This window comes from Phocoena sinus, chromosome 13 (genome assembly GCF_008692025.1).
Source record: "Phocoena sinus isolate mPhoSin1 chromosome 13, mPhoSin1.pri, whole genome shotgun sequence".
NCBI lineage: Eukaryota > Metazoa > Chordata > Mammalia > Artiodactyla > Phocoenidae > Phocoena > Phocoena sinus.
Window position 1 is genome coordinate 64,334,729 of NC_045775.1, and position 24,032 is coordinate 64,358,760.

At 37.9% G+C, this 24,032-nt stretch overlaps 1 protein-coding gene across 1 annotated transcript; it reads right to left on the reverse strand.

Moving 5' to 3' along the window:
• Nucleotides 1-1,786: 1,786 nt before the first annotated feature.
• On the reverse strand, nt 1,787-22,878 carry MOB1A (MOB kinase activator 1A). The gene is made up of 6 exons (XM_032652710.1): nt 22,647-22,878; nt 19,252-19,418; nt 14,472-14,565; nt 12,848-12,981; nt 8,382-8,545; nt 1,787-7,264 (listed from the first exon to the last, which is right to left on the reverse strand). The coding sequence occupies exons 1-6, from the start codon at nt 22,658-22,660 to the stop codon at nt 7,187-7,189; spliced, it is 651 nt and encodes a 216-aa protein (XP_032508601.1). The 5' UTR covers nt 22,661-22,878; the 3' UTR covers nt 1,787-7,186.
• Between the last annotated feature and the right edge of the window lie 1,154 nt (nt 22,879-24,032).

The following is a 24,032-nucleotide window of genomic DNA, read 5'->3' on the forward strand; positions in this document are numbered from 1 at the left end:
GGGGCAGAGAGGAGCTGAGCCCTGACCACATAAGAGACAAAGAGACCACATATTTCTCATTCTTGACGTCAAGGAGACCTTCCCGACTACACATAGTAGATGATGTCAACCTACCCATAGGCCTCTTCACTAGAAGCCATCTTGGCTAAGAGATGCACGCACACAGGGAGGACCCTGAGATAAACCAAATACGGACTCAGAGCCAGGCAATGCTAGATGATTGGCCAGAGGAAACCCGGAAGAAATGCCCCATATTAAGTGATTCAAACTACCACGAGGGCATGACTCTGAGTCCGCCTGTGTGTGTCTATTCACACATACTATTTTTCCTCCTAATAAACACTTCATTTGTTTCACTACTTTCCATCTCCTTGTGGAAATTCATTTCTAAAAACCGACAGGCCAGGGCCTTGTCACTGGCCACTGTCTCTGGTGGTCTAGTGGCTAGGATTCAGCACTCTCACTGCCATGGCCTGACTTCAATCTCTGGCCAGGGAACCGAAATCTTGCTTCAAGCTGCTGCAGGCCAAAGCCACCTGATACCAGATGGACCTACAGTTGTTGTTTAAAGTGATCAGCTAAAAGTATGCTCATTCATTCTAGTATTAGTTGAATGACTCCTTTTATTTTTATTATTTTTTTTGGCGGTACACGGGCCTCTCACTGCCGTGGCCTCTCCCGCTGCGGAGCACAGGCTCTGGACGCGCAGGCCCAGCGGCCATGGCTCACGGGCCCAGCCGCTCCATGGAACGCGGGATCCTCCCAGACCGGGGCACGAACCCATGTCCCCCGCATCGGCAGGCAGACTCTCAACCACTGCGCCACAAGGGAAGCCCCTACCCATCTTTTGAGTCAGTCCAAGCCTTGTCTTCTCCAGGGAGCCACCTCTGACTGCCCCGCAGTAAACTAAACCATAACTTCTGCATAACTTTTACTACACAAAATAGCCCTTTAGAACTATCAATTTATGTATATGTCTGTTTTTCGCACTGGTCCATAAACTCCATGACAGGATCTTGCTTTAGTAACCTATGTCAAAGGCCCAGCATGGCATGGGACAAAAAGGGTATGCACTGACTGACAGTGGTTTAACAATTCTAGCTCCACAGTATGAATCTGAACCTTTTTAGAAAAGGATTTTCAGAACAATCTCACGATCTTGGGCTTCCAAATTAGTTCCAACATAACTTCACATAATTTTTTATAATAGAAGCAAATCAAAGGCCAGTTTTAGGACTTGGATGAAAAATGCAAAAGAAGAGGATTGGCAGCATAAAAAATAGAGTGAGGGACTTCCCTGGTGGTGCCGTGGCCAATGCAGGGGACACAGGTTTGAGCCCTGGTACGGGAAGATCCCACATGCCGCAGAGCAACTAAGCCCATGTACCACAACTACTGAGCCCATGTGCCATAACTACTGAAACCCGCACGCCGAGAGCCCGCGCTCCGCCACAAGAGAAGCCACTGCAATTAGAAGCCCACACACTGCAACGAAGAGTAGCCCCTGCTCACCGCAACTAAAGCCCGCATGCAGCAACGAAGACCCAATGCAGCCAAGAATAAATAGATTTATTTTTTTAAAAAAGGCCAGTTTTACTTTATGATTAGAAGCATAATGCCTTTAGTCTCTAGAAATGGGTCTATCCCTTCTGCATTTACTCTTTTTGCCCTGAACTTGAGACTCTCTCCTCTTCACTTGTATCAGTCCATGATCACTCCCAGCTTTCATACTTATATCTGAGCTAACGGCAGAAAATTCCTTAAGTAGGATCTATTTGGATATATCTTTTTTTTTTTTTACCTCATTGGGATGATTTTTAAATTGCAGTCATTTTATTTTACAGAGTCTCCTAGCACTCTTTTTTTTTTTTTTTTTTTAGTCCTAGCACTCTTGAGTACACAGAACTTTTACAAATGCAAGCCAGAGAAGGAGACCCACCTCACTATGTATTCAAAGTCTGAGCTTTTGTGACATAGTCTAAAAAACACTGAAAAATTCCTAACATACCTCTCAACTGTCACCCCTTCAACAGATTGCTGTAAGGATTAAATCAGATAAACCTGCTAAAAGTCTCCCCTAAAACAGGTAGGTTCCTCTAAGGAAGTGATATTCAAAATGCTGGTCAGCCACAAGACAAAGAGTTTGGCCAGAATCTGAATCAATAATCTACTTCCTTCAGTTAGCAAATCTGCTACAAAAAAATGTCAGCTGAGCTAAACAGTATACTCACATTTCACTATAATGTAAGTATACTTACATTATAGTGAAAACTCCTCATCTTTTCACAGAACAGGAGCAAAAAGTTCACAGAACAGCAGCCTGTCCAAGCTTTTGGACCATCCAGGATTGTTCAACAATTTGCTATGAACTCTGAACCCCAAGTAAAATCCAGAAACTTTTTCCTAGCCCCTCTTGCAGCCAGAAGAGAGCTATGTGACCTAGGATCTGCCAATGAGAGTCACCCATTTAAGCTTTTGATTAGGAAGAGACACGAAAGGAAGGAGGTGCTAGGTAAAATCCTTTATTCTGGTCAAGGCAGATGCATCTAGCTTTGGGGAGGAGGTAAGGCTCACTGACATCTAGTGGTCAGCAACAACAATGCAGGCTACAGTGTCCAAAACTACCTCAACAGCACTGTGGTATTTGCTAAAGAAGGCTCAAAGCGTGGTTTGGACACTGTTTCTGGCTGTGCAGCTTCAAAGCCAGACTCTGGCTCTCCCAAATATTATTCGAGTTCTTCTACTCATTTATAAAGTTTAAAATAGCTTTCAAACTTAGCCATTAGACACCTTCACAAACTTAACACTTTTGCAACAGATTTTAAGTTTACTGAAATATAACCATCAAAAAAAAAAAGTCCAATTTTTGATTACTAGCTTACCCATACCTTTATACAAAATGAGTGTTAACCCATATTATTTAGCCACATTCGTTAAGTTTTCATTAACTCTACTCAAAAAAGGTCGAAACAATTCTAGCAATGATATTTTGAATGGACCTAAAATTAGGTATCTGTCATTTGAACCTCTAAAAGTAACTAATATTTCTCCTATAATAATGAAAAATGTGTTTGATGTGGGGAGGGGTGTCTTATGGATAAGCCGAGTACTAAATTTCAAGGTCAGAAAATTAGTAAGTCTAGTCTTTCCTCTTCCCTTTTCTCAATCTCACAACCAGGAATGTACAAAAAAGGTCAAGAGCTTGGTTAGCATGGTAAGAAGGAGACAACTTATTTTTTGTCTGGGACAGGTTTTAGCCACTGCATCCAGAGGCACAGTCTGTTCCTTGGGGATGGGCCTGCTATTACAAGATGTTTAGTTCATTTAGGAACTTCCCTTTCTTCTAAGAGTTAAGAAAACATTTTCGCTACTAAATGATAAGCAAAGGTAACCTTCCACAGAACCTGCAAAAATCTCAAGTTTCACATTTAAATAGAAACAAGTGTGTTGAGACATACTTTCATCAGTCCTTCCTTTCTTTCAATATATTTTATTCTGATGAAGTTACAAAAGTAGATACAAAATATTTTTTTTAAAAGTACAGTTAACTGACTTAGAAAAATAGATAAAGCCCCTAAAGGTTTAAAAATACAAAATAAATTTTCATGTAAAGAACATTTAAAAATATTTTAGATGATAACCAAGACTAACTTAAACTATTTTAAATGTAGACCAAACATAGAATGTTGTTCTATAATAAATCTATAGCACACTGGTAATCCATTTGGATTTACAGAATACTCGTTTGGAAAAGAACCTGATAATGAGAGAAAACCCAAGTGAATTTCAATGCAGTTGCTTCAGTAAAATTACTGCTATCACAGGTAATATCAATAGCATCCCCCAAAGCCCTTTTACAGTCTGAAATATCAAAATCTAATGCAAAACAAAGGAACACTGAGGAACTACTTATTTTCCCTCTTTGCCAGAATTGTACAATAGTAAAAAACCAAATCCAGTTACTGAACTGATATTAGGAGGAAATAATGTCCCTGTTGAAGCTGCTTTAGTTTGGTGTACCAGCTGGTATTTTCAGGCCAGAATTCTAGACAGGAGAGACAGCCTCATACAACCAGGCAAGGGTAACAACAGCACCATGACTGGAGGTGCTTAGAAACAAATTTCTAGGACTTATACTCTTCAGTAATGATTTATTTATGCTTATAAGGTGATGATGTTATGTTTAGAAGCTTCTCCACTTCTAATGTGACCTCACTGCTCAGAGAGAAGGCCAAGAGTATAATCAAGAAACCTCAACAATATTTGAAAAATTAAAATCACCACCAGAATTGTTCCTCTTGCATTACTAGAAAAACCTTCCTCTTGCTGTTATCAATGTAATGATGAATACAGATGTGCATTTCTCAAGCAGCTATATGAGCTAGGGACCTACAAGTCTAAGATGAAAGGAAATACTTTGTTAGCTGGCAGCGCACTAAAAATCACTTTATTCACAGTTTGGAGAATAAAGGATACATTTGGCTGTCAATACAAAAACTGTAGTACAAGGAAGTTGCACTATTTAAACAAAAACCTGCACTAAAATCATGGGTTGGACAGTACTTGCTAAATTATGCAGTTAATCCTATGGTGCTTTAATTTCCAGGCCTTTAAAAAAAACTTTCCAGGCCAGAAGTTTTTTTTAAAGGCCTGGAAATTAAAGCACCATAGGATTAACTGCATAATTTAGCAAGTACTGTCCAACCCATGATTTTAGTCAGGTGTGAAGGGCAGTGATCAGACACTGAGAGATGACTTCTGATTACGAGGAGCCAGGGGAGTGAGTGTTACTCAGGGAGATAAATCAAGATTGAGAGGAGTCAAAGAGAGACTGATTTCTTCCAACTTTAATCAAAGGTTGGCCCTCCAGCCAAGTCAGAAAGGTGTCATCCTCTCCCTATTCTCTCCCCTTCCTCCAACTCTCCTGTTCTCAACTCCCTGGCCTTGTATGTAAACAAATAATGTTAACACCAATGTTTAGATGCATTGTTGGTTAAGCCAGATTAGCTTGGGAACCTAGTAATGCTTTTAATTTTTTTTTAAAAAAAAGGACATTCTGAATTACCTGAATTCCCAAATTACCAACAAATTTTAAAATTTATGTCCCATTATTAAGCTGCGTCTACTACTGTCCTAAATGTGGCCATCTTTAGTTAGTTTTAGGGCTGAGTCATGAAGAGAGGGAGGATTTCTACCACTGAAAATAAATGGAGAAAAGTGAGAACCCTTTTGTTTGATGATATGTGAAATATTAGAAATGATGAAAGTACAATCCTAGGTGAGAAATATTTCATTCCTTGCATACTTAAAGCCAACAATGTTCAAAGTCAAGAGTCAGTAACATTCTAGGTGGCATGTAAAAACCGTCTTTCTTGTTTGGAAATGATCAACATAAACATACAGAATGCGTGACAGGGACTTTGGATATTCTTAAAACATGGATTATGGAATGTTTCATAGAGGGCTTTTCTCTTTTTTTTCATAAGGGATTTTTCTACTCTTTATTTCCCAAAACAACGATGTACGGTTTCAGCCTAAATCAGATAAAATGTTTTGTTTCCTTTAAAATTCTACATATATTTAAGAATTTATTGAAACTGGATTATTACAAAAATGGAGTTTCTAAGCAATTCTTTTCTTTACATTCTAGTGGAATAATAAAAATAAAACCCTATCAAATTTAACCTTAACCAAAGGTATCAAGATGGAAGATGGTGAGTACTTTGCAAAAAAAAAATCATAGCTCTGAAACGAAGAACATTGATGAAATTAAAGTGTTGCCAGTCTGGCAAGTCTTTAGTAATATGTGTGCCTCATTACATTTTAAACAGTCTAAATCTTAGAAACCTAAAGAAAATTAGACCTTTTCTTCGCTAAAGATTCTTTTTATCCCAATAGAAACAGAATAATTTCAAGTTTTAATACAGAAACAAAACAGAATAAAATCCCAATCCATCCTTTGACTATTAACAGATGAAGTTTTCTTTTTTTTTTTTTTTAACTTATCCCATTTTGTCTCCTTTAAACATATTACCCCCCTTCGCCCAACACACACACACATTAAAGAACAGGCAGCACATCAAATTTTTAGCTGGGTTATAAAATGTGTACACCTTCAAGGTTTTTTATTGTGGTTTTCCTTACGTTTTATCCTTATCGGGATAAGGTTCGTGCATTTCTACACTACACTTAACTAAGTCTCAAGTCACAATAAAAACGTATAAAAGTAGTTTCTTTTTAAAGGAAAACTCAAAATAAAATAGTCAAGTACTCTGAGTACTTTCTTCCATTCTCCTATCCAAATTTTAAGGCCTCTGAAACAAACATGAATGAAAATAATGGTTTATGAGACCCAAATTTGTCATAATTTTTTGGAAGTTTTTCTTTCCTCAGCCAAAACCTACATATTAAAATTAATCTGAATGAAGCATTTCAAAATAAAAATCTGCAAGATGATCCTTAGATGCCTTAAAAAAATTATTTGATACACACACACTAAAAATTTAGATAGCTTTATGTGAATAAAATCCCAAATAAAGATTAAAAAATAAAGTCCTTTTAGAAATAACTTTGGTTACTCCCATACCACATGTCATATGATGATTTAAACTGCAATCATGGATTTTGAAAAAATATACATATATATAATCTTACCTATAAAAACACTAGCATACAAACTTCAAACTACAAGGTTATCCAAAGTGACACAAATGTTCTAAATTTTAAGGAAATTTTAGAACACCTCTTCTATTTGTAAAATAAAAGCAGAATAAAACTGATCTGTGATTGCATTATTAGGAAATTTGTTCTGGAAACCTGTTAATAAATTATTGGAAATTCTTAATATCCATCATGCTGTCACCTGAAACAGAGTCGATCATCTTCTTCAGTAAAAGAGTAAGTAAACTAATAAACCAGGTTAGTCCTCACATTCTACAACCAACTATGGCTCTATGGCAGTAACAGCAGTGGTCACACAGTGCCTCAGATTCAGCTGTGTCCTGAATTTCTCACTCTGAAGGTATTAGGCCAACCTACCTTTGGGACAATTTTATCAGTAGACACAGACAACAGGTGTCTTTTTATCTTGTTTTCTTAAAGTTTGTATCACTAGTCTATAACAGAAAGCAACAAGATAGCTCTAGCAGTAGATGAAGCAAGAGGGTAACTGTTCTAGAAGAAAAATTTATCTGTCTTTCGATCCAAGCTTCTCAATTAATTCCTGAAGAGGTGCCAACTCACGCCTATCAATCAGATTAAACTCCTAAAATAAAGAAGAAAAATAAAATTTAAAAACAGATCTAAAATTAAAACTCTATAAATGTCATTGAGAAGGGCTTCCCAACCCTAGCTTTCTGAAATCCAAAAGAATGATGAAATAATCTCTATGAACATTTTAAAATGGGGTCATTTTTACTCCGTTTTAAAATACAGGGGACTTAATAAATAAGCAACCGTACATATTAGCATGATCCTGTGTAAAATCAAAATTGTATAATGTTTGCATTTACACAGAAATTATCTGAAAACTATACACTGAATCATTGATAGTGGCCTCATCTGGGGCAGCAGACCTTTTACTTTCGTATATCTATATCTACACTCTATCTATGCCATGCAATAATCTCAGAAGGAAAACAAAGAAGAGAGCACAGTACATTCTCCTTTGTGTGGTACATAGAATTGTGACATACAATATCTACTATAAAACTACCTGCTTTCCCTCCAAAATATCTAGAGAGACATATTTATATTTTACATATAGAATTATATATCTCGAAAGTTAGGCTAACGAGTCCCTATTCTTTGATATCTTTTTCAAACAGTGAGAATTATTTTGACTTTAAAAAGTTCTAATTCCAACTAAGGGCCCATAAGGAAATAGGCCACACCTCTGAAGAGGGTGGTTCTTTTTGAAGTTTCTAGCTGCTGGCTTTGTAAGATTTGGCCTGAAGTGGACTTCTGGAAACTTAACCCAAGATAGTAGCTAATGAGTTCTTCCAAAAGTTTCTCTTTTAGGCGTAGACATCTCATGAAACAACCCAACCATAGATGTTTTCCCATGGCACCCCTTTACCCAGCAGTGGCGATGGAACAGGAGGGTATGGACAAGCTTTCTTGAGTGTTTGGTGCTTCTTGTCATATCTTAACCAGAGACCTGGGGCAGGTCTCTCCAGAGGCAAAAGGTCCAAAATGGGGGTAATGGTTTCTATGCTGCTATGCACATCAAAGAAACAAACATGGAAAAGGGAACAAAACACGAGAACCCTGCATGCTTAGCTCTACATCCATAAATAAGACTCTAAAAATTACTCTATATAAACTACTAATCCGGATATGTCCAGGTCAAAGGACACAAAAGTCAACGTGGTTCAACTTACCTGAACAAAGAAAATAAAGTGCTTAAAGGAGGTGTTGAGGTGGGCCTCCTCCTGCAGCTGCATCACAGAATCAAAGTGCTGGTGATAAATATGGGCATAAACCCTGAACAGACGCTTTAGAATGGTCTTTGCCACAGACATAAAGTTTTTAGGAAATGGGACACCTGTAATATAGGTATGTATCAATCAGTCTTTTATCAATTCAAGAAAAATAGCAGAAAAGTTTAGATGCTGAAATGAGCAACTCCAATACACAAATTCACAAATACAAGCCTATTTCCATTTTTTTTTTAAAAGGCAAGGGAACCCCCCCAAACCTAAGTACATGAGGTATCCTCACATACCACACTTTTCCTGACTGCCTTAGAATAGTAGACACAGGTATCAAGTTATGCAAGATGATGAGGAATCAAAAACAATTTTAGTTGTTTAATACAGGAGAGTTTCTTCCTAAAATTAAATGCAACAAGTTTTTTTTTTTTTTTTGGCTGCACGTCATGGCATGTTGGGATCTTAGTTCCCCAACCAGGGATTGAACCCACGCCCCCTGCACTGGAAGCATGGAGTCTTAACCACTGGACCACAAGGGAACTCCTGGAGAATAAGTATTTTTGACCATAAATAGAAAATTTTTACTTTTTGCAATTTTTAACTCTAAAAAAATTTTTTTACACAAACACATACACACTCAACCAGGACTGGAAACTCTCCCGAGCAAAAAAAGAAAGGCACACTTTGAGTCATTATTATCTACTGTCTACAAATAAAAAGTATTTCCTCGGGGCTTCCCTGGTGGCGCAGTGGTTTAGAGTCCGCCTGCCGATGCAGGGGACACGGGTTCGTGCCCCGGTCCAGGAAGATCCCACATGCCGCGGAGCGGCTGGGCCCGTGAGCCATGGCCGCAGAGCCTGCGCGTCTGGAGGCCGTGCTCCGCAACGGGAGAGGCCACGACAGTGAGAGGCCCGCGTACCGCAAAAAAAAAAAAAAAAAAAAAAGTATTTCCTCTTCTGAAGTACTCTGAAAAGCCAGTTTTCCTTCTTAAACTAGGAGTCCCCAACTTTTTATTTAATTTTTTAAAGTGCTATTTTCATTTTCCTATAGTCTAAGAAGGGGAATAATACTTTCTGTAAAGGGGAGGAATGGCACCTCCTTATTTTTCCTTAGAAAAGAACTGGGAGAGGACTTAGTCATCTCTCTCCAAGCACTGCAGGTGGGGATGTGACTGGTTGCATTCCTGAGAATTTTGGTTGACAAGACCAATGTTTCTTAGAAAACAGGGACAGGAGAAAGACAATACAACTGGCACTGTGTATAGCTAACAAATACATAAGAAGGCATCTGCTTCCAATATAACCTAGATTAGTTGGCCTTAAAGGTCTATTCCACTACACTACTCTTGAACATATTCTTTTCTCTAATCTTTCAGAAAACAAAGGCTGTCACTTTCTCCTTCCCTGCATTTTGTATTCTTTATTTCTCAACCAGTCCTTAATAGCTTGAAATTTAGTAGAGTTTGCTCTTGTTAGCTGATGTGTGTGTGTGTGTGTGTGTGTGTGTGTGTGTGTGTGTGTGTGTCCCCACCCCCCACCCTTAGTCTTGGTAACAACTTGCCTTTTCACACATTATTCTGGGGCTTATGGACATGTTTTTTCTGGACTTGGTCTTATATTCATGTACTGAAAAGATGGATTTAAGTCAAATCCTTTTTCTCTCAGAATTCGCAAATGGGCCCCATGCTATTAAAAAGAACATTAAGAATTTAAAAAAAAGAATTAAAAAAAACCAAAGGAAAAAAAACATTAATAAGTTGGATATTTGTTTAAAAATGAATAATAGACAGTTTTGTCTAATAATAAATAATTAGCATAAGTAAGCTCTGGATAATAGCCTAATGAAGGGGGAAAGAATTCCAGAACATTAGGATAAAATACTGAAGAATTGGGAAGCCGAGGAAAGAGAATAATGACAAAAGTATTCTTTACCTCCATAAGAGGGAGACTTTAATAAAGAAATACAAGTGATTTGTTTTAATCTAAGCAGCACTTTCCAAGCTGAATTTAACATTCAGGCACACCCAATACACAATAAAGGATCTATGAGAAAGGAAACAGAAGGTTTTATAGAACGGAAAAGTTGACCAAAAACAAACAGACCAAACACAACAACATGATATAAATTTTTCTCCTGAAAGAGCCTCTGATTAGACTTCAAAAAGGAATCTGCTATGTTCTGAATGTTTGTGTCTCCCTCAAAATCATGTTGAAATTCTAACCCCCTAGATGATGGTACTAAGAGGTGGGGCCTTTGGGGGTGATTAGGTCATAGGGCATCTGCCCTCATGAATAGGATTAGTGCCCTTATAAGAAAAAACTCGACAAAGATGATTTCCCTCTCTGCCATGTGTGGATACAACAAAAACACTGCTTTTTGCTATCTATAAACCAGGAAGAGGACCTATGACAGAACCTGACCATGCTGGCTCCTGATCTTGGACTTGCAGACTTCAGAACTGTGAGAAATACATCTCTATTGCTTATAAGCCCTCCAGTCTCCAGTATTTTTTGTTATAACAGCCTGAACAGACAAGACAGAATCCAACAATATGTTGTTCATAAGATATCCTTATACTGAAAGTGACAAGGACCAATCACATCCATGAATACCAATGCCAAAATCTTAATCAAAATAGCAGAAATAAAAAAAATACCCTTGCAGCAGAACATTAAAAAAAAATGGAGAAAACCTTATGATCAACAACAGATACTAGAAGAGTATCTGATAAAACCCTATAACCAAATTGATTTTTAAAAATTCACATACCTCTAACCAAAAGCAAGATTCCTACTTAATGCTGAAATACTAGAAGCACTCACATAAAAGTAAACAAGAAAAGGATGTTTGCCATCATCACCATTAATCAGTACTGCTCTGGAAGTACTAGTTATTGCAATGAGATAAGAGTTACACAAGTAGTATATTTATCAGAAAAGAAGAGGTGAAATTAATATTATCTTAGTATGATGTAACTATATACTTTAAAAACTCAAGAAAACCAATCCAGGGCTTCCCTGGTGGCGCAGGGGTTGAGAGTCCGCCTGCCGATGCAGGGGACATGGGTTCGTGCCCCGGTCCGGGAAGATCCCACATGCCACGGAGCGGCTGGGCCTGTGAGCCATGGCCGCTGAGCCTGCGCATCCGGAGCCTGTGCTCCCCAACGGGAGAGGCCACAACAGTGAGAGGCCCGCGTAACGCAAAAAAAAAAAAAGAAAACCAATCCAAAAGAAACAATCAGAATAGTTTTCCTATATACTAAACAATAACCAGTTAGAAACCAGATTATCAATAAAAACATTAAGTGCCTAGGAATAAACTTAAGAAACCTGAAGGACTAGCATAAAGTAAATTACAGAATCTTACACGAGGAAATAAATAATTAAAAGACATGAATAAATGAATATGAATTGTTCTTGGATAGGAAGACTCAGTATTGTCAAGAGAACGAGAATCCCTACATTAATCTACAAATTGAATGAAATCATAATAAAAAACCTCAGTTTTTTTTTTTTTGCCTTGCAAAATGTTTCTAAATTCTTTGGAAGAACAAATTTTCCAGAATAGCTGTAAGTATTCTGAAAAAGAAGAGCAAGGAAGAGAGACTAGCCCTACAAAATGTTCAAAGATACATAGCCATGGTAATTAAAACAGTGTGGAATTTCTAAAACAATAGATAAAGAGATTAAAAGACTCCAAGATATATGTCAATTTGGTGTACACATATGATAATGAGGGGATAAAAGACACATGTATTCGATAAATGGTACTGGACAAACTAGCATTTATAGTTGGAAAAAAGTAAAGGGAGCATTGAGAAAAAATTCCTGACAGAACAAAGATTAAAATAAAATGTAAAAACAAAACCACAAAAGTACTAAATAAAAGCATGGACAAATATTTTATAATCTGTAAGTAGGAAAATCCCTTCTAATCATTGTATTAAAATCCAGACATCATAAAGGGAAAGATTAATAGGTCAAAATAAGAACATTATACATAGAAAAAAAACCTCATAAACAAGACAATACGGCAACCCAGGGAAAAAATACACACAACGTGCATGACAAAGAGCTAATAACCTTAACATAAAGAAATAGAAAAAGGATATAAACAGAAAACACACAAGGATCAATAAACCAAAAAATGCTCACTGTTATTGATATTTTTTAGAATGTACATTATACTAGAAATTTATTTACCCATATTAGAAAAGATGAAAAACTGAGTAACAAGTAGTACTGATGAAGAAACACAGGCAGACACAAACATGGCTGGAAGGAGTACACATTCACAAACTTTTTGGAGAGGAATTTGGCAGTCTTTATTACATTTTTTTATAGTAATAGAGCATTAAAAAGACAATAACACATTTATCTTTTAAAAAGAAAATTAGTTCTACAACATTAACTCACCAATTTTAGAAGGAAAAAGAGTTTCATCATCAAGTTGATCCTGAACCCAAGTCATCAAATAGTCAATGTATTTTGGTGCAGAACATTTGATTGGCTTTTTAATATTAGTACCATCTGCCCAATGATATTCATATCTGGAGAGAAAAAAGTTTTAGTGATAAAGTGTTCAAAAACATGTTGCAACTTGTAATCAAAGTAGGTTCACAGTTTGTCAACAGAAGTTATATATATAGTACTATAGTATAGTATAGTATATATTTTTAGTAAATTACCTAAAGTTCTACTGAAGATTACTTGAGAGTTCCCTGTAGAAGTACAGTTGACCCTTGAACAATGTGGGTTTGAACCACACAAGGTCCACTTACAAACAGATATTTTTCAATAGTAAATACTACAAGATCCACGGTTGGTTGAATCTGTAGATGCAGAGGAACCATGGATACGGAGGGCCGACCATAGTCACACTGTATTCTGAAATGTGATGGTAATAAATGGAAAAGAAAAGGAAGCCAGTGTGGCAGCTGGCTGTGCCAGAATCTGTTTTACAACACAGCCCTGAGAAAGACAAAGGAACTGCATTCCTGTCTGTTAGACAGAGGGTGCTGAGGACTGGGTAAGGTGCTGATGGATCCACCACATTCTGAGCTTGTTGGCCATTAAGTAATCATCAACAGAGCCAAGATTATAAAACCCTGTTTCTTGGAGAGGGTTTTAAAGAAACAATCTAACGCATGCATCTTTTTCTACCTCACCTTTGCTGAGCTAGAATGATTAATAAGACTTAATCAAAACTTCACTGTGTGAAGCATTTAAGCCAAAGATAGTTTGAGGAATAAAACTTAACACTTCACAAAATAAAAAACATCTCTCCTAAAATAACATAATAAAAATAGGACTCAAACTCATTGGGGACCTTTTTTTCCTTTACATCTATAGCAAATTCAGAAAGGACTATTTTTTTCCCAAGAGGTAAATATCTTGCTACCATCTGTCATCACATAAAATCAATCATTTGTTATAGGAAAAAAGGCCGGAAGGACACACTAAAATGTTAATTCCGTCACATCTTAACTTTATGGGTGATAAAGAGTTCCATCTCTTTTTCAACATTTCTAGAAATTTATGATAGTCAAAAAAATTTTAATCTAGCATTTTTAAGCCAGATAACTAAAGCAGCACAGTTTGGAGGTAACTAACAGTAAAAAGCACAACAACAAAAAAATCAAATATTAAAGGGTCAACTAAAAACTCTTCCAAGAAATTAATTTAAAATCCAGAAACAGAACCATAAATATTAATAAAATTGAAAAAACTAACTTTTGTAAAAGCAAGATAATCCTACCTCAAATTTCTTTACTGTCAATCCTACTACTGAATATTCATACTTAATATAATGCAATTATAAAAAATCAAAATACTGGGTACCACATACCAAACTATTTAATAACTAAAAGCTTATAGGTAAACTTTTTGTTTTCACAAGCAAATGGGTAAGAAAAACAAGTCTTTATTTTTTTTTTTTTTTTTTTTGAAAAACAAGTCTTTATTATTTAATTTATATCAATTGGTGATTAGCTTTATTTGGTAATAATTCAAATACCTATATAATAGCCAGTATATGTACCTTGGACCTGCAGACATGACTGGACAGCTTGCTTCAGTGCAGAATTCTGTGATAGTTCCATATAACATGTTGATCTGGTTGAAGAAATCCACAGCTGGAAAGATAATAGCAAAACTGCGTTAAAATGTCTGTGTAAACACAACAAAACATCAGACCTCTCAGTCGGAGGATTCAGCCAAGAATCCTCAGGAGATTCAACAATCCAGGGGCACATAAATTCTCTTTCTAAGTGGTTACACCTAAGTAAAGTTAACTTTTAATAGACATTAACTTTTAATATACTAAGCTTTTAAACAGCCTGTAAGCAGGAAAATATTAGGGATAATTCTAACGTAATGGTGATTATTACATTAGAATATACAATTTGATCATATACAAGCAAATGAAAAAAATCCATAGCTTCTTACCAATCTGGACCAGACAATATCATTTGTGTTGGGAAAGAGAAAAAAATCGTTGCGGAATATACTGGGAGGGAGGTGTATCAGCTGTGTCAGGCATTTAAAAAATCTAGTTCATCATAAAAAATTGAGACCTAGTGCATATTGAGGACATAAAAAAGACAGGAGATAATGCCCCTTCCCCTAGAGTCTCCAGCTAACAAAAGGGACAAAATTAAAAGAGAGGAGTAATACAACATATAAGAAAATAGCATACAAAGGCCAACAATAAGTGCTAGAAGAGTTCAGAGAAAAGGCAACATCTCGAGGAGCTGAGATAGTCAAGGAGTACTTCCTAAAGGAGCTTCAGCTAGATCTGGAAGAAAACAGAAGGGGAAGGGGGTAAGAAATGAACTTAACTGAGTGAAACATATTACTCTGTGCAAAGAGAACTACATAAGCCTTGGCAAGCTTTTTTAAAAATGTCTTAGTTCCCCATCTAAAAGACTACCTAAAAAATCAACTAGGGCTTTTCCAAGTTTCTTAGAAAACAAATCAATATTCCACCATGTCAAAAGGAATTTTATACAAAACTCCCTCACTTATAAACCTTCCTCTTAAATTAGTCATGTTTCTAAGAAAGTAATACTTAGGCATTCAATTCATTCAAAACAAAGAGTGTGCCCAGATGGTGTGCTGGTTTATTGATCTGTTCTCAAAATACGGTCCAGAGATCCCCTGTTTCAGAGGGGAATCTGTGAGGTCAGAAACATTTTAATTGCTCTGAATTTTCACTCTCTCTCAGGAGGCACGGTGGAGTTGTCCAGAGGCTCCATAATGTACGACATCACAACAGACTGAATGCAGAAGCAGATATGAGAATCCAGCCAACCTCCTATTAAGTCAGACATTAAATAAGATTTGCAAACCTGTAAAACAATGCCACACTTCTCACTAAAATTTATTTTGGAAAATAGTCATTTTTCATAAAAATATATTTATGTTAGCATGTATTTTAAAATAAGTATTTAAACTTGCTCAGTTTTAATTTCTAACACAGTATCACTAAATATAACCCACATAATTAAAAGCCCTTTAAGGTTCTCAATAATTTTTAAGAGAATAAAGGGATCCTGGAACCAAAAGGTTTGAGAACAGTTGATTAGAGCATTAAGTCTCAAAGAAAAATTGAAAGCTGAAGGTCAACAGATGCCTTCAGAATAAAAGATGATATACAGATGGCCAACAGACACATGAAAAGATGCTCAACATTGCTAATTATTAGAGAAATGCATATCAAAACTACAATGAGGTACCACCTCACACCAGTCAGAATGGCCATCATTAAAAAGTCGACAAATAACAAATGCTGGAGAGGATGTGGAGAAAAGGAAACCCTCCTACACCGTTGGTGGGAATGTATCAATAAATTGGTGCAGGCAATGTGGAAAACAGTATGGAGGTTCCTCAGAAAACTAAAAATAGAGTTACCACATGATCCAGCAATCCCACTCCTGGGCATATATCTGGACAAAACTATAATTCAAAAACATACATGCACCCCTATGTTCATAGCAGCACTAGTCACAATAGCCAAGACATCGAAACAACTTAAATGTCCATCAACAGATGAATGGATAAAGATGTGGTACATATATACAATGGAATATTACTCAGCCATAAAAAAAGAACAAAATATGGGACTTCCCTGGCGGTCCAGTGGTTGAGACTCCACACTCTCAATGCAGGGGGCATGGGTTCAATCCCTGGTCAGGGAACTGAGATCCCACATGCCTCACAGTGCAGCCAAAAAAAAAAGAGAACAAAATAATGCCATTTGCAGCAATGTGGATGGACCTAGAGATTATAATACTAAGTGAAGTAAGTCAGAAAGAGAAAGACGAATACCATATGACATCACTTATATGTGGAATCTAAAATATGACACAGGGGCTTCCCTGGTGGTGCAATGGTTAAGAATCCACCTGCCCAGTGCAGCGGACATGGGTTCAATCCCTGGTCCAGGAAGATTCCATGTGCCGCGGAGCAACTAAGCCCGTGAGCCACAGCTACTGAGCCTGCGCTCTAGAGCCCGCGAGCCACAACTACTGAGCCCACGTGTCACAACTAATGAAGCTCCCACGCCTAGAGCCTGTGCTTTGCAACAAGAGAAGCCACCAGGATGAGAAGCCCTCACACCGCATGTAGAGCAGCCCCCGCTCACTGCAACTAGAGAAAGCCCACACACAGCAACCGAATACCCAATGCAGCCAAAAATAAATAATTAAAATCAATAAATTTAAAAAATAATAAAAATTTAAAAATAAAATAAAATATGGCACAAATGAACCTATTTATGAATCAGAAACAGAATCATGGACATAGAGAACAGACTGGTGGTTGCCAAGGTGGAAGGGGCTGGGGGAGGGATGGAGTGGGAGGCTGTGGTTAGCAGATGTAAGCTTTTATATATAGAATGGATAAACAACAAGGTCCTACTGTATAGCACAGAGAACTATATTCAATATCCTATGGTAAACCATAATGAAAAAGAACATAAAAAAAGATGTATGTATATGTATAACTGAATCACTTTGCTGTATAGCAGTAATTAACACAACACTATAAATCAACTGTACTTCAATTTAAGAGAAATCAAAAGAAAGAATGAAAGATAATAATTTGAATAAGGTTACAAAAAAGGGGTCTTTTCTGAATAGATAATATGTCATATGGTTCACATGCCAAAAGATAGATAAAAATATACAGTGAAAAATCTAAGTTCCAACCACTCCAACTTCCCCCCTACACACAGGTAACTACTATACTAAGTTTTTCTGTGTCGTGCCCCCTATGTTTCTTTATCCCATCTAACACAAAGATAACACATTACATAGTTCTACACCTGATCTTTTTTTCTCTTAGTAATATGAATAATGGCTTTTTAATGAGCTGAGAAAAATAAAAGTTTTCTTAATGTGGCTACTAGAAAATTTTAAATTCCATTTGTAGCTCACAATATATTTATTTCTATTGGACCACACTGACCAAGGCAATGATTATCAACAGTTGAATACCACATAAAAAGACAACTAGACACTATGGAAATATCTACACTGTTGGAAGTATATACCACCACCTACGAAGTAGTGTTAAACAAAATCAAACCTGACTCTGATCAAAGCTCCACATCTGTTCTAACATGGTAGCCACTAGTCACACAGGGCAATTTACGTTAAAATGAAGTTAAATTTAAAATTCATTTCCAGTCACAGTAGCCACATTTCAAGTGCTAAATGGCCACAGTGAAGATATACAACATTTGCCTAATCACAGAAAGTTCTCTTGGACAGTGCTGCTCTAGATTTAACATTTACAGCAAAAAAAAGAACAAGATAATGGATGCCTTGGGGATGTTATCAGCAAAATTCATTCTGTAGAAAAGAAACTGGTTTCTTCAACAACAACAAAAAGAGCAAGGAATAATAACTGCAATGAAGGGCAAGCTGTGAATTAAGAGATTCAAGAAACATATGTACAGGGCTTCCCTGGTGGCGCAGTGGTTGAGAGTCCACCTGCCGATGCAGGGGACACGGGTTCGTGCCCTGGTCCGGGAAGATCCCACATGCCGCGGAGCGGCTGGGCCCGTGAGCCATGGCCGCTGGGCCTGTGCGTCCGGAGCCTGTGCTCCGCAACGGGAGAGGCCACAACAGTGAGAGGCCTGCGTACGGCAAAAAAAAAAAAAAAAAAAATTTTAAAGATTCCTGGAACAACTAAAATTCCTAATAGACTTAAACCCTATCATCCAGAACTGATCTCATCTCAGAAATGATAGACACTAATATTCAAACCTCTAGCCTCAGCATATCCTTCCATGTCATGCCCTTACTGCTTGAATTCAGAGTGACTTTCAGCTCATGGGTCCCTCTGTTTTCTCCCAATCTCTCAATTTTCTTCTGACTACTCCTAACTCACAATAATCAAGTGACTGACCATAACAATTGCACTTGACTTTTCTGTATACACAGGCAGATGAAAGCTGCTGAGAGTGGGGGCACAACTATGAAGATGGATTCCTACAAAGTCATGTCCACCACAGGTAGAATCTTTGTATTTATCAATCTTTCATTTGATCTTACTCAGCAATTCAGACCATTCTCCTCAGAGATAACCCCAGAGTACTTTTCATTTCTCCTCAGGTCTCTCTCTATTTAACCACACAAGCTACAATCAGGTACACTCTGAAGAGAACACACTTTGGATGTATTTGCACTTACATGTTTCTTTACAGATAATCTGTTTTACTAAGACAGCTACATCCATAAGAAAGTTCATTAACAAAAAGATTTTAGCAAAATCTTCTTATAAACCAGTAAAGTTGAAAGTTATTAAGAACTTACTGTTAACCGCAATCCATTCATTGAGGTCCTCTCCCTCTGGCAACATAACAGCTTGTCTCAGATTCCCACTTCCTAGAGTTGCTTCTGCATGTTTTAAGAGTTCATACTGATGAGATCCTTCAGGGATATTCTTCTTTGGTTTGAATGTTTTAGAAGAGCGGCTACTACTGTTAGGTTAAAAGTAAAAGTACATCAATTTTTAGGACCGGAAGCAGAATGACAATTTTAGGCATATAAATTGTTTTGAAATTAAAAAATATTCCCTGAAAAGTGCCAAGATGGGGGGTAGGGGAGGAGAGAATAAACACAATAAAAGAGTTAAATTTTTTCCCCTACATAGAAACAGGATTAGCAGCACAATTTCACACAGAAGGCAATTTTACTATGCCTCATGAAGCAGTCTGGTGTAAAAGAAAGGGCACCTTAACCAAAAGAAGAAAAAACCTGGATTCTAGTTCTTGATCTGCCACTAACTCTGTGACTGCCTGAGAAACCTAACCTCCTTTGGCCTCAATTTTCACCTAATAGTGCTGTGAGGGTGTTAGCTTTAAGGTTCGTATAGCTCAAAAATCCAGTTTTCTGTATCAAAATATTTGTGATGCCATCAAAGCAAACCAGAGAAGTGGCACTAACATTTTAGAGTTTATAGCACGGAAAATAAATGAGACAACTGGTTTTGGGGGTGGGGGGGGAAACAAGTTTTTATTCCTATCTCACACCATTCATAAGGAAGGTCTTCCTAACATGACACAAAGCCCAGAAAAAAATGGACAGCTTTCTAACGGTAACAATTAAAACTTCAATAATTCAGAACAAGGAGACAAGTAGCCAAAAAAAGTACTTGCAACATATATTAAAAATATTAACTAAATTATAAAGGGCTTTTATAATCTGTTAAGAAAAAGGCAAAGAATGCTTTAGAAAAATGGGCTAAGGAGATGAATACACAATTCAGAAAGAAAAACAGAATGACAAGTGAACATATGAAAAGCTGTTCAATTAAAATTAGATTTATTTTTCCTTAACCTGTCAGAAATCAGAACAATTACATTAAGTGTGGGATAGGGTAGAGCGAAATTAGTACTTTAATTCGCTAATGGTCAAAGTGCATTAACATTTTAAGAGGGCAACACGGCAATATCTATTAACACTGAAATGCTTCTCAATCCATCCCTTCTACTTCTAGGTGTCTCTCCTCGATATGGATAAGGATGTGTTTCCCAAGATTATTTTTAATAGCGAAAAACCTGGAAATGATCCTAAAGCTTACTGGTAGAGGAATGAATAACTATGATACATCTATATCATGGAATACCATACAGTAGTTAAGAATAACAAGATAGAGATACTTGTATTCACACCAATAGATCTCAATACATGCTTAAACATATTACAGAAGGAAATGTACAGCAGAAGCCCATTTTGTAAATGCATAGAAAGTGTCACCCATCAAACTGATCGTGGTGATTACTTCTAGGAAGGGGAAGGGAATAAAACTGAGGACTTTCACTTTACCTGGGTAATTTGAATTTTAAATAAGACTGATTATGAAGTAAAAAGGAGTTATGAAAACAATAAAAATCAAATATGGAAAGTTTGTGTTTAACATGATAAAGAGCTAAATTTAATAAGGAAGTACTAAATTAGAGGGAATGGCCCTTTCAATAGAAACAAGCTGTGAATGACAGGTAGCTAAATATTTTCCGTACTTAGCAAGAAATGATGTCTCAAGGTTCAGTAAGATCTTCATCTAAATTAAGACTTTTGTGCTTCAAATGGCACCATCAAGACAGTGAAAAGAATCCACAAAGTAGGAGAAAATATTGCAAATCATAGATGTGATAAGGGACTTGTATCCAGGATAAAGAATTTTTACAACTTAAAACCAAAAAGACAACCCCATTTAAAAAATGGTCAGAGGATCTGAATAGACATTACTCCAAAGAAGATACACAAATGGCCAATAAGCACAGTGAAAAGATGCTCAACATCATTAGTCATTAAGGAAATGCCAATTAAAATCACAATGAGATACATTTCACATCCACTTAGGATGGCTATAATCAAAAATGCAATTAACAAGTGCTAGGGAGGGTGTGGGGAAATTGAAACTCCTACAGTGCTGATGGGAAGGCAAAATGGTGCAGTGCTTTGAAAAACTCTGGGAGTTCCTCAAAAGGTTAAACATAGTTACCACATAACCAGGCAATTCCCAAGAGAAAGGAACACACACTTATGTCCAAGTTTATAGCAGTATTATTCATAATAACCAAAAGTGGAAACTCAAATGTCCATCAACAAAACAAAGTTTAAAAGAAATAAAGAGCCTCACATTTAGGTCCAAAAAGCAAATAAGAATTGTGCATCCACAAAACAGAAAAGAAGACTGGGGGGTGGGGGGAGGGTAGTGGTGGTTTCTAGTAATATGGAAATTTGCAATTAAAATATAAATCATAAAGATTTTTTAAAATGGTAATCATACTCTGAAGACCATACGCTTAAAAAAATAATCCAAAGGAGGGGAAAAGCGATTTAGACAAAGATAGTCTCAGTAGTCCTATTTTATAATAGCAAAATACTAGAAAGAATCCAAACTTCTCACAGTAAGAAACGGCGTAAACTCTGGTTATGAAACATTATTTTAGATGTCAAGTATGTGGGTGATGCCCATAACTGAAAATGGATTATTTATTCGCTCATACAATACATATTTAAGCAACATGCTAGGTAAAGAGAGCCACCTGAGAAAAATAAGGTGCTAGAGCAATGCTTCTCAAACCTTAATGCGATTAAGAATCATCAGAGAATTTACAAACTTTCCCATTGAAGCCTCCTTTGGGCCCAGACGTTATCTCTAAAATAGGATTCTACTGAGTTAAAAAGAAGTTAGTTAATTATACAAATTCACAAAGTGGGCTGAATCAGAATTGGATGCAAGGCCCGCAGCTTAACTTCAGCGGCACTCCCACATTTTCCTGGGGCGGCATTCTTCCGCGGGGGTAATTTAATACTGACGATAATAAAGCTGGACGTACGGTGGAGTAAAAAGCTAAGTCAGCATGCATCGTTACTAAAAGGCTCGAGACTCAAGACAAATTGAGACCCCCCAGATCGTCCCTCTGCCCTCAGGTGCCCTCGGGCGGAAAAGTCTGGAGGCACTACCGGCCTCAGGGCCTTTCTACTCCCCAACCTTCTCGCTCCGCTTCCTTTGCCTCGACCTTCATCTCCCTCTGCTTCTGCCCACATCCAAGCCTCCTCCGTGACCCAGAGCGTGGGCAAAGCAAGCGCCGGGCACCCGACCCCGGCCCCGGGGACCCGCCCTCGCCTCAGGCGCCCGTCCGCCCCTCCCGGGCCTCGGCCCTCAGTCCTGGAGCCCTCGACCGGGCCACACTCACAAGAGGAAGCTCATCTTCTATCCTCGGAGGGGAGGGGAGGGGCCGCTGGCCCCTGCCGCGGACAGGATTCGGAGCCCGCGCGGGACCAAGGGGGAGCTGAAGGTCCTCAGCCAGCGGACAGCGGAAGCCCGCGCCGCCGCTGCTCCGGGCCGGGATCGAGCTGGGGCAAGCAGGTGAGAGCAACTGCACCCGCCTCTCCCCCCTCCCCCACCTTACAGACCCAAAATGCGGAACCAGCAAAATCTCGCGAGCTAAGGCTTCGTTCTGCTCCTCCCCGCTGAGAGGGTCTCGAGTGGCCGCTTTTCGCACCGCCCGCTCCTCCGCCTCAGCCAATCAGCAGCCTCTAGGCCGGGACTTCCGCTGCCGGAGGCGTGGTGGAATTGCGGTCTTCGGACTGGAAGAGCGGCTGAGCCTGTGCTTGGTTGGAATTGTTGCTAATGTCTTGCGTGTTCCATCTCACTAGGTTGCAAGGGGCCTCTGTGAGGGCAAAATTATTTTTCTTTCCGCCGTGCTGTGCTACTTGCGGAGTCTTAGTTCCCCAACCAGGGATGGAATCCAGGCCCACGGCAGTGAAATGGCCGAGTCTTAACCACTGGCCGACAAGGGAATTACCCAAAAAATTTTTTTAATTTTAATTTGATTTTTAAGTTGAGCTCTAACTCACATAGCATAAAATTCACCCTTTTAAAAAGTACGCTCCTGTGTGTGTGTGTGTTCAGGGTTGTGCAACAATAACCATTATCTGATTCTAGAACATTTTTTTCCATCACCGCAAAAAGAAACCGGTACCCATTAGCAGTCCCCATGCCTCCCTCCTCCCAACACCTAGCAACAACTAGTGTACCTTCTTTTTATATGAATTTGCCTAATCTGGATATTTCATGTTAAGTGGAACCACACAATATGTAGTGTTTTGTGTCTGGCTTCTTATGTTTTTCAGATTCATCCATGTTGTAGCATGTATCAGTACTTCCTTCTTTTTTATGGACGAACACTACTCCATTGTATGAATATACCATGTTTTGTTTATCCATTCATCTGTTGATGGACATTTGGGTTGTTTCCACTTTTGGCTATTATGAATACTGTTGCTACGAACATTCCTGTACTGGTTTTTGTGTGGATAAATGTGTTCTTTTCTTTTGGGTATATGCCTAGGAGTGGCTGGGTCATATGGTAACTATATGTTTAAACTTTGGGGTAATTGACAGATTGTTTTCCTAATTGGCTGCACCATTTTACATTCCCACTGGCCAATATCTGAGGGTTCTGATATTTCCACATCCTTGATAGCATTTGCTATTATGTATTTTTCTGATTATAGCCATCCTAGTGGGTGTGAACTGGTATCTCTTGATTCTGATTTGCATTTCCCTGTTGGCTGAT

What these genes read in the sequence shown, in the direction of transcription:
- MOB1A (XM_032652710.1), bottom strand. An exon ending in TCTTTTTCCTTCTAAAATTG is followed by an intron (nt 8,546 to 12,847) that starts GTGAGTTAATGT and finishes CCTATATTACAG; the next exon opens with GTGTCCCATTTCCTAAAAAC. An exon ending in ACTTTATTTTCTTTGTTCAG is followed by an intron (nt 7,265 to 8,381) that starts GTAAGTTGAACC and finishes TCTTTATTTTAG; the next exon opens with GAGTTTAATCTGATTGATAG.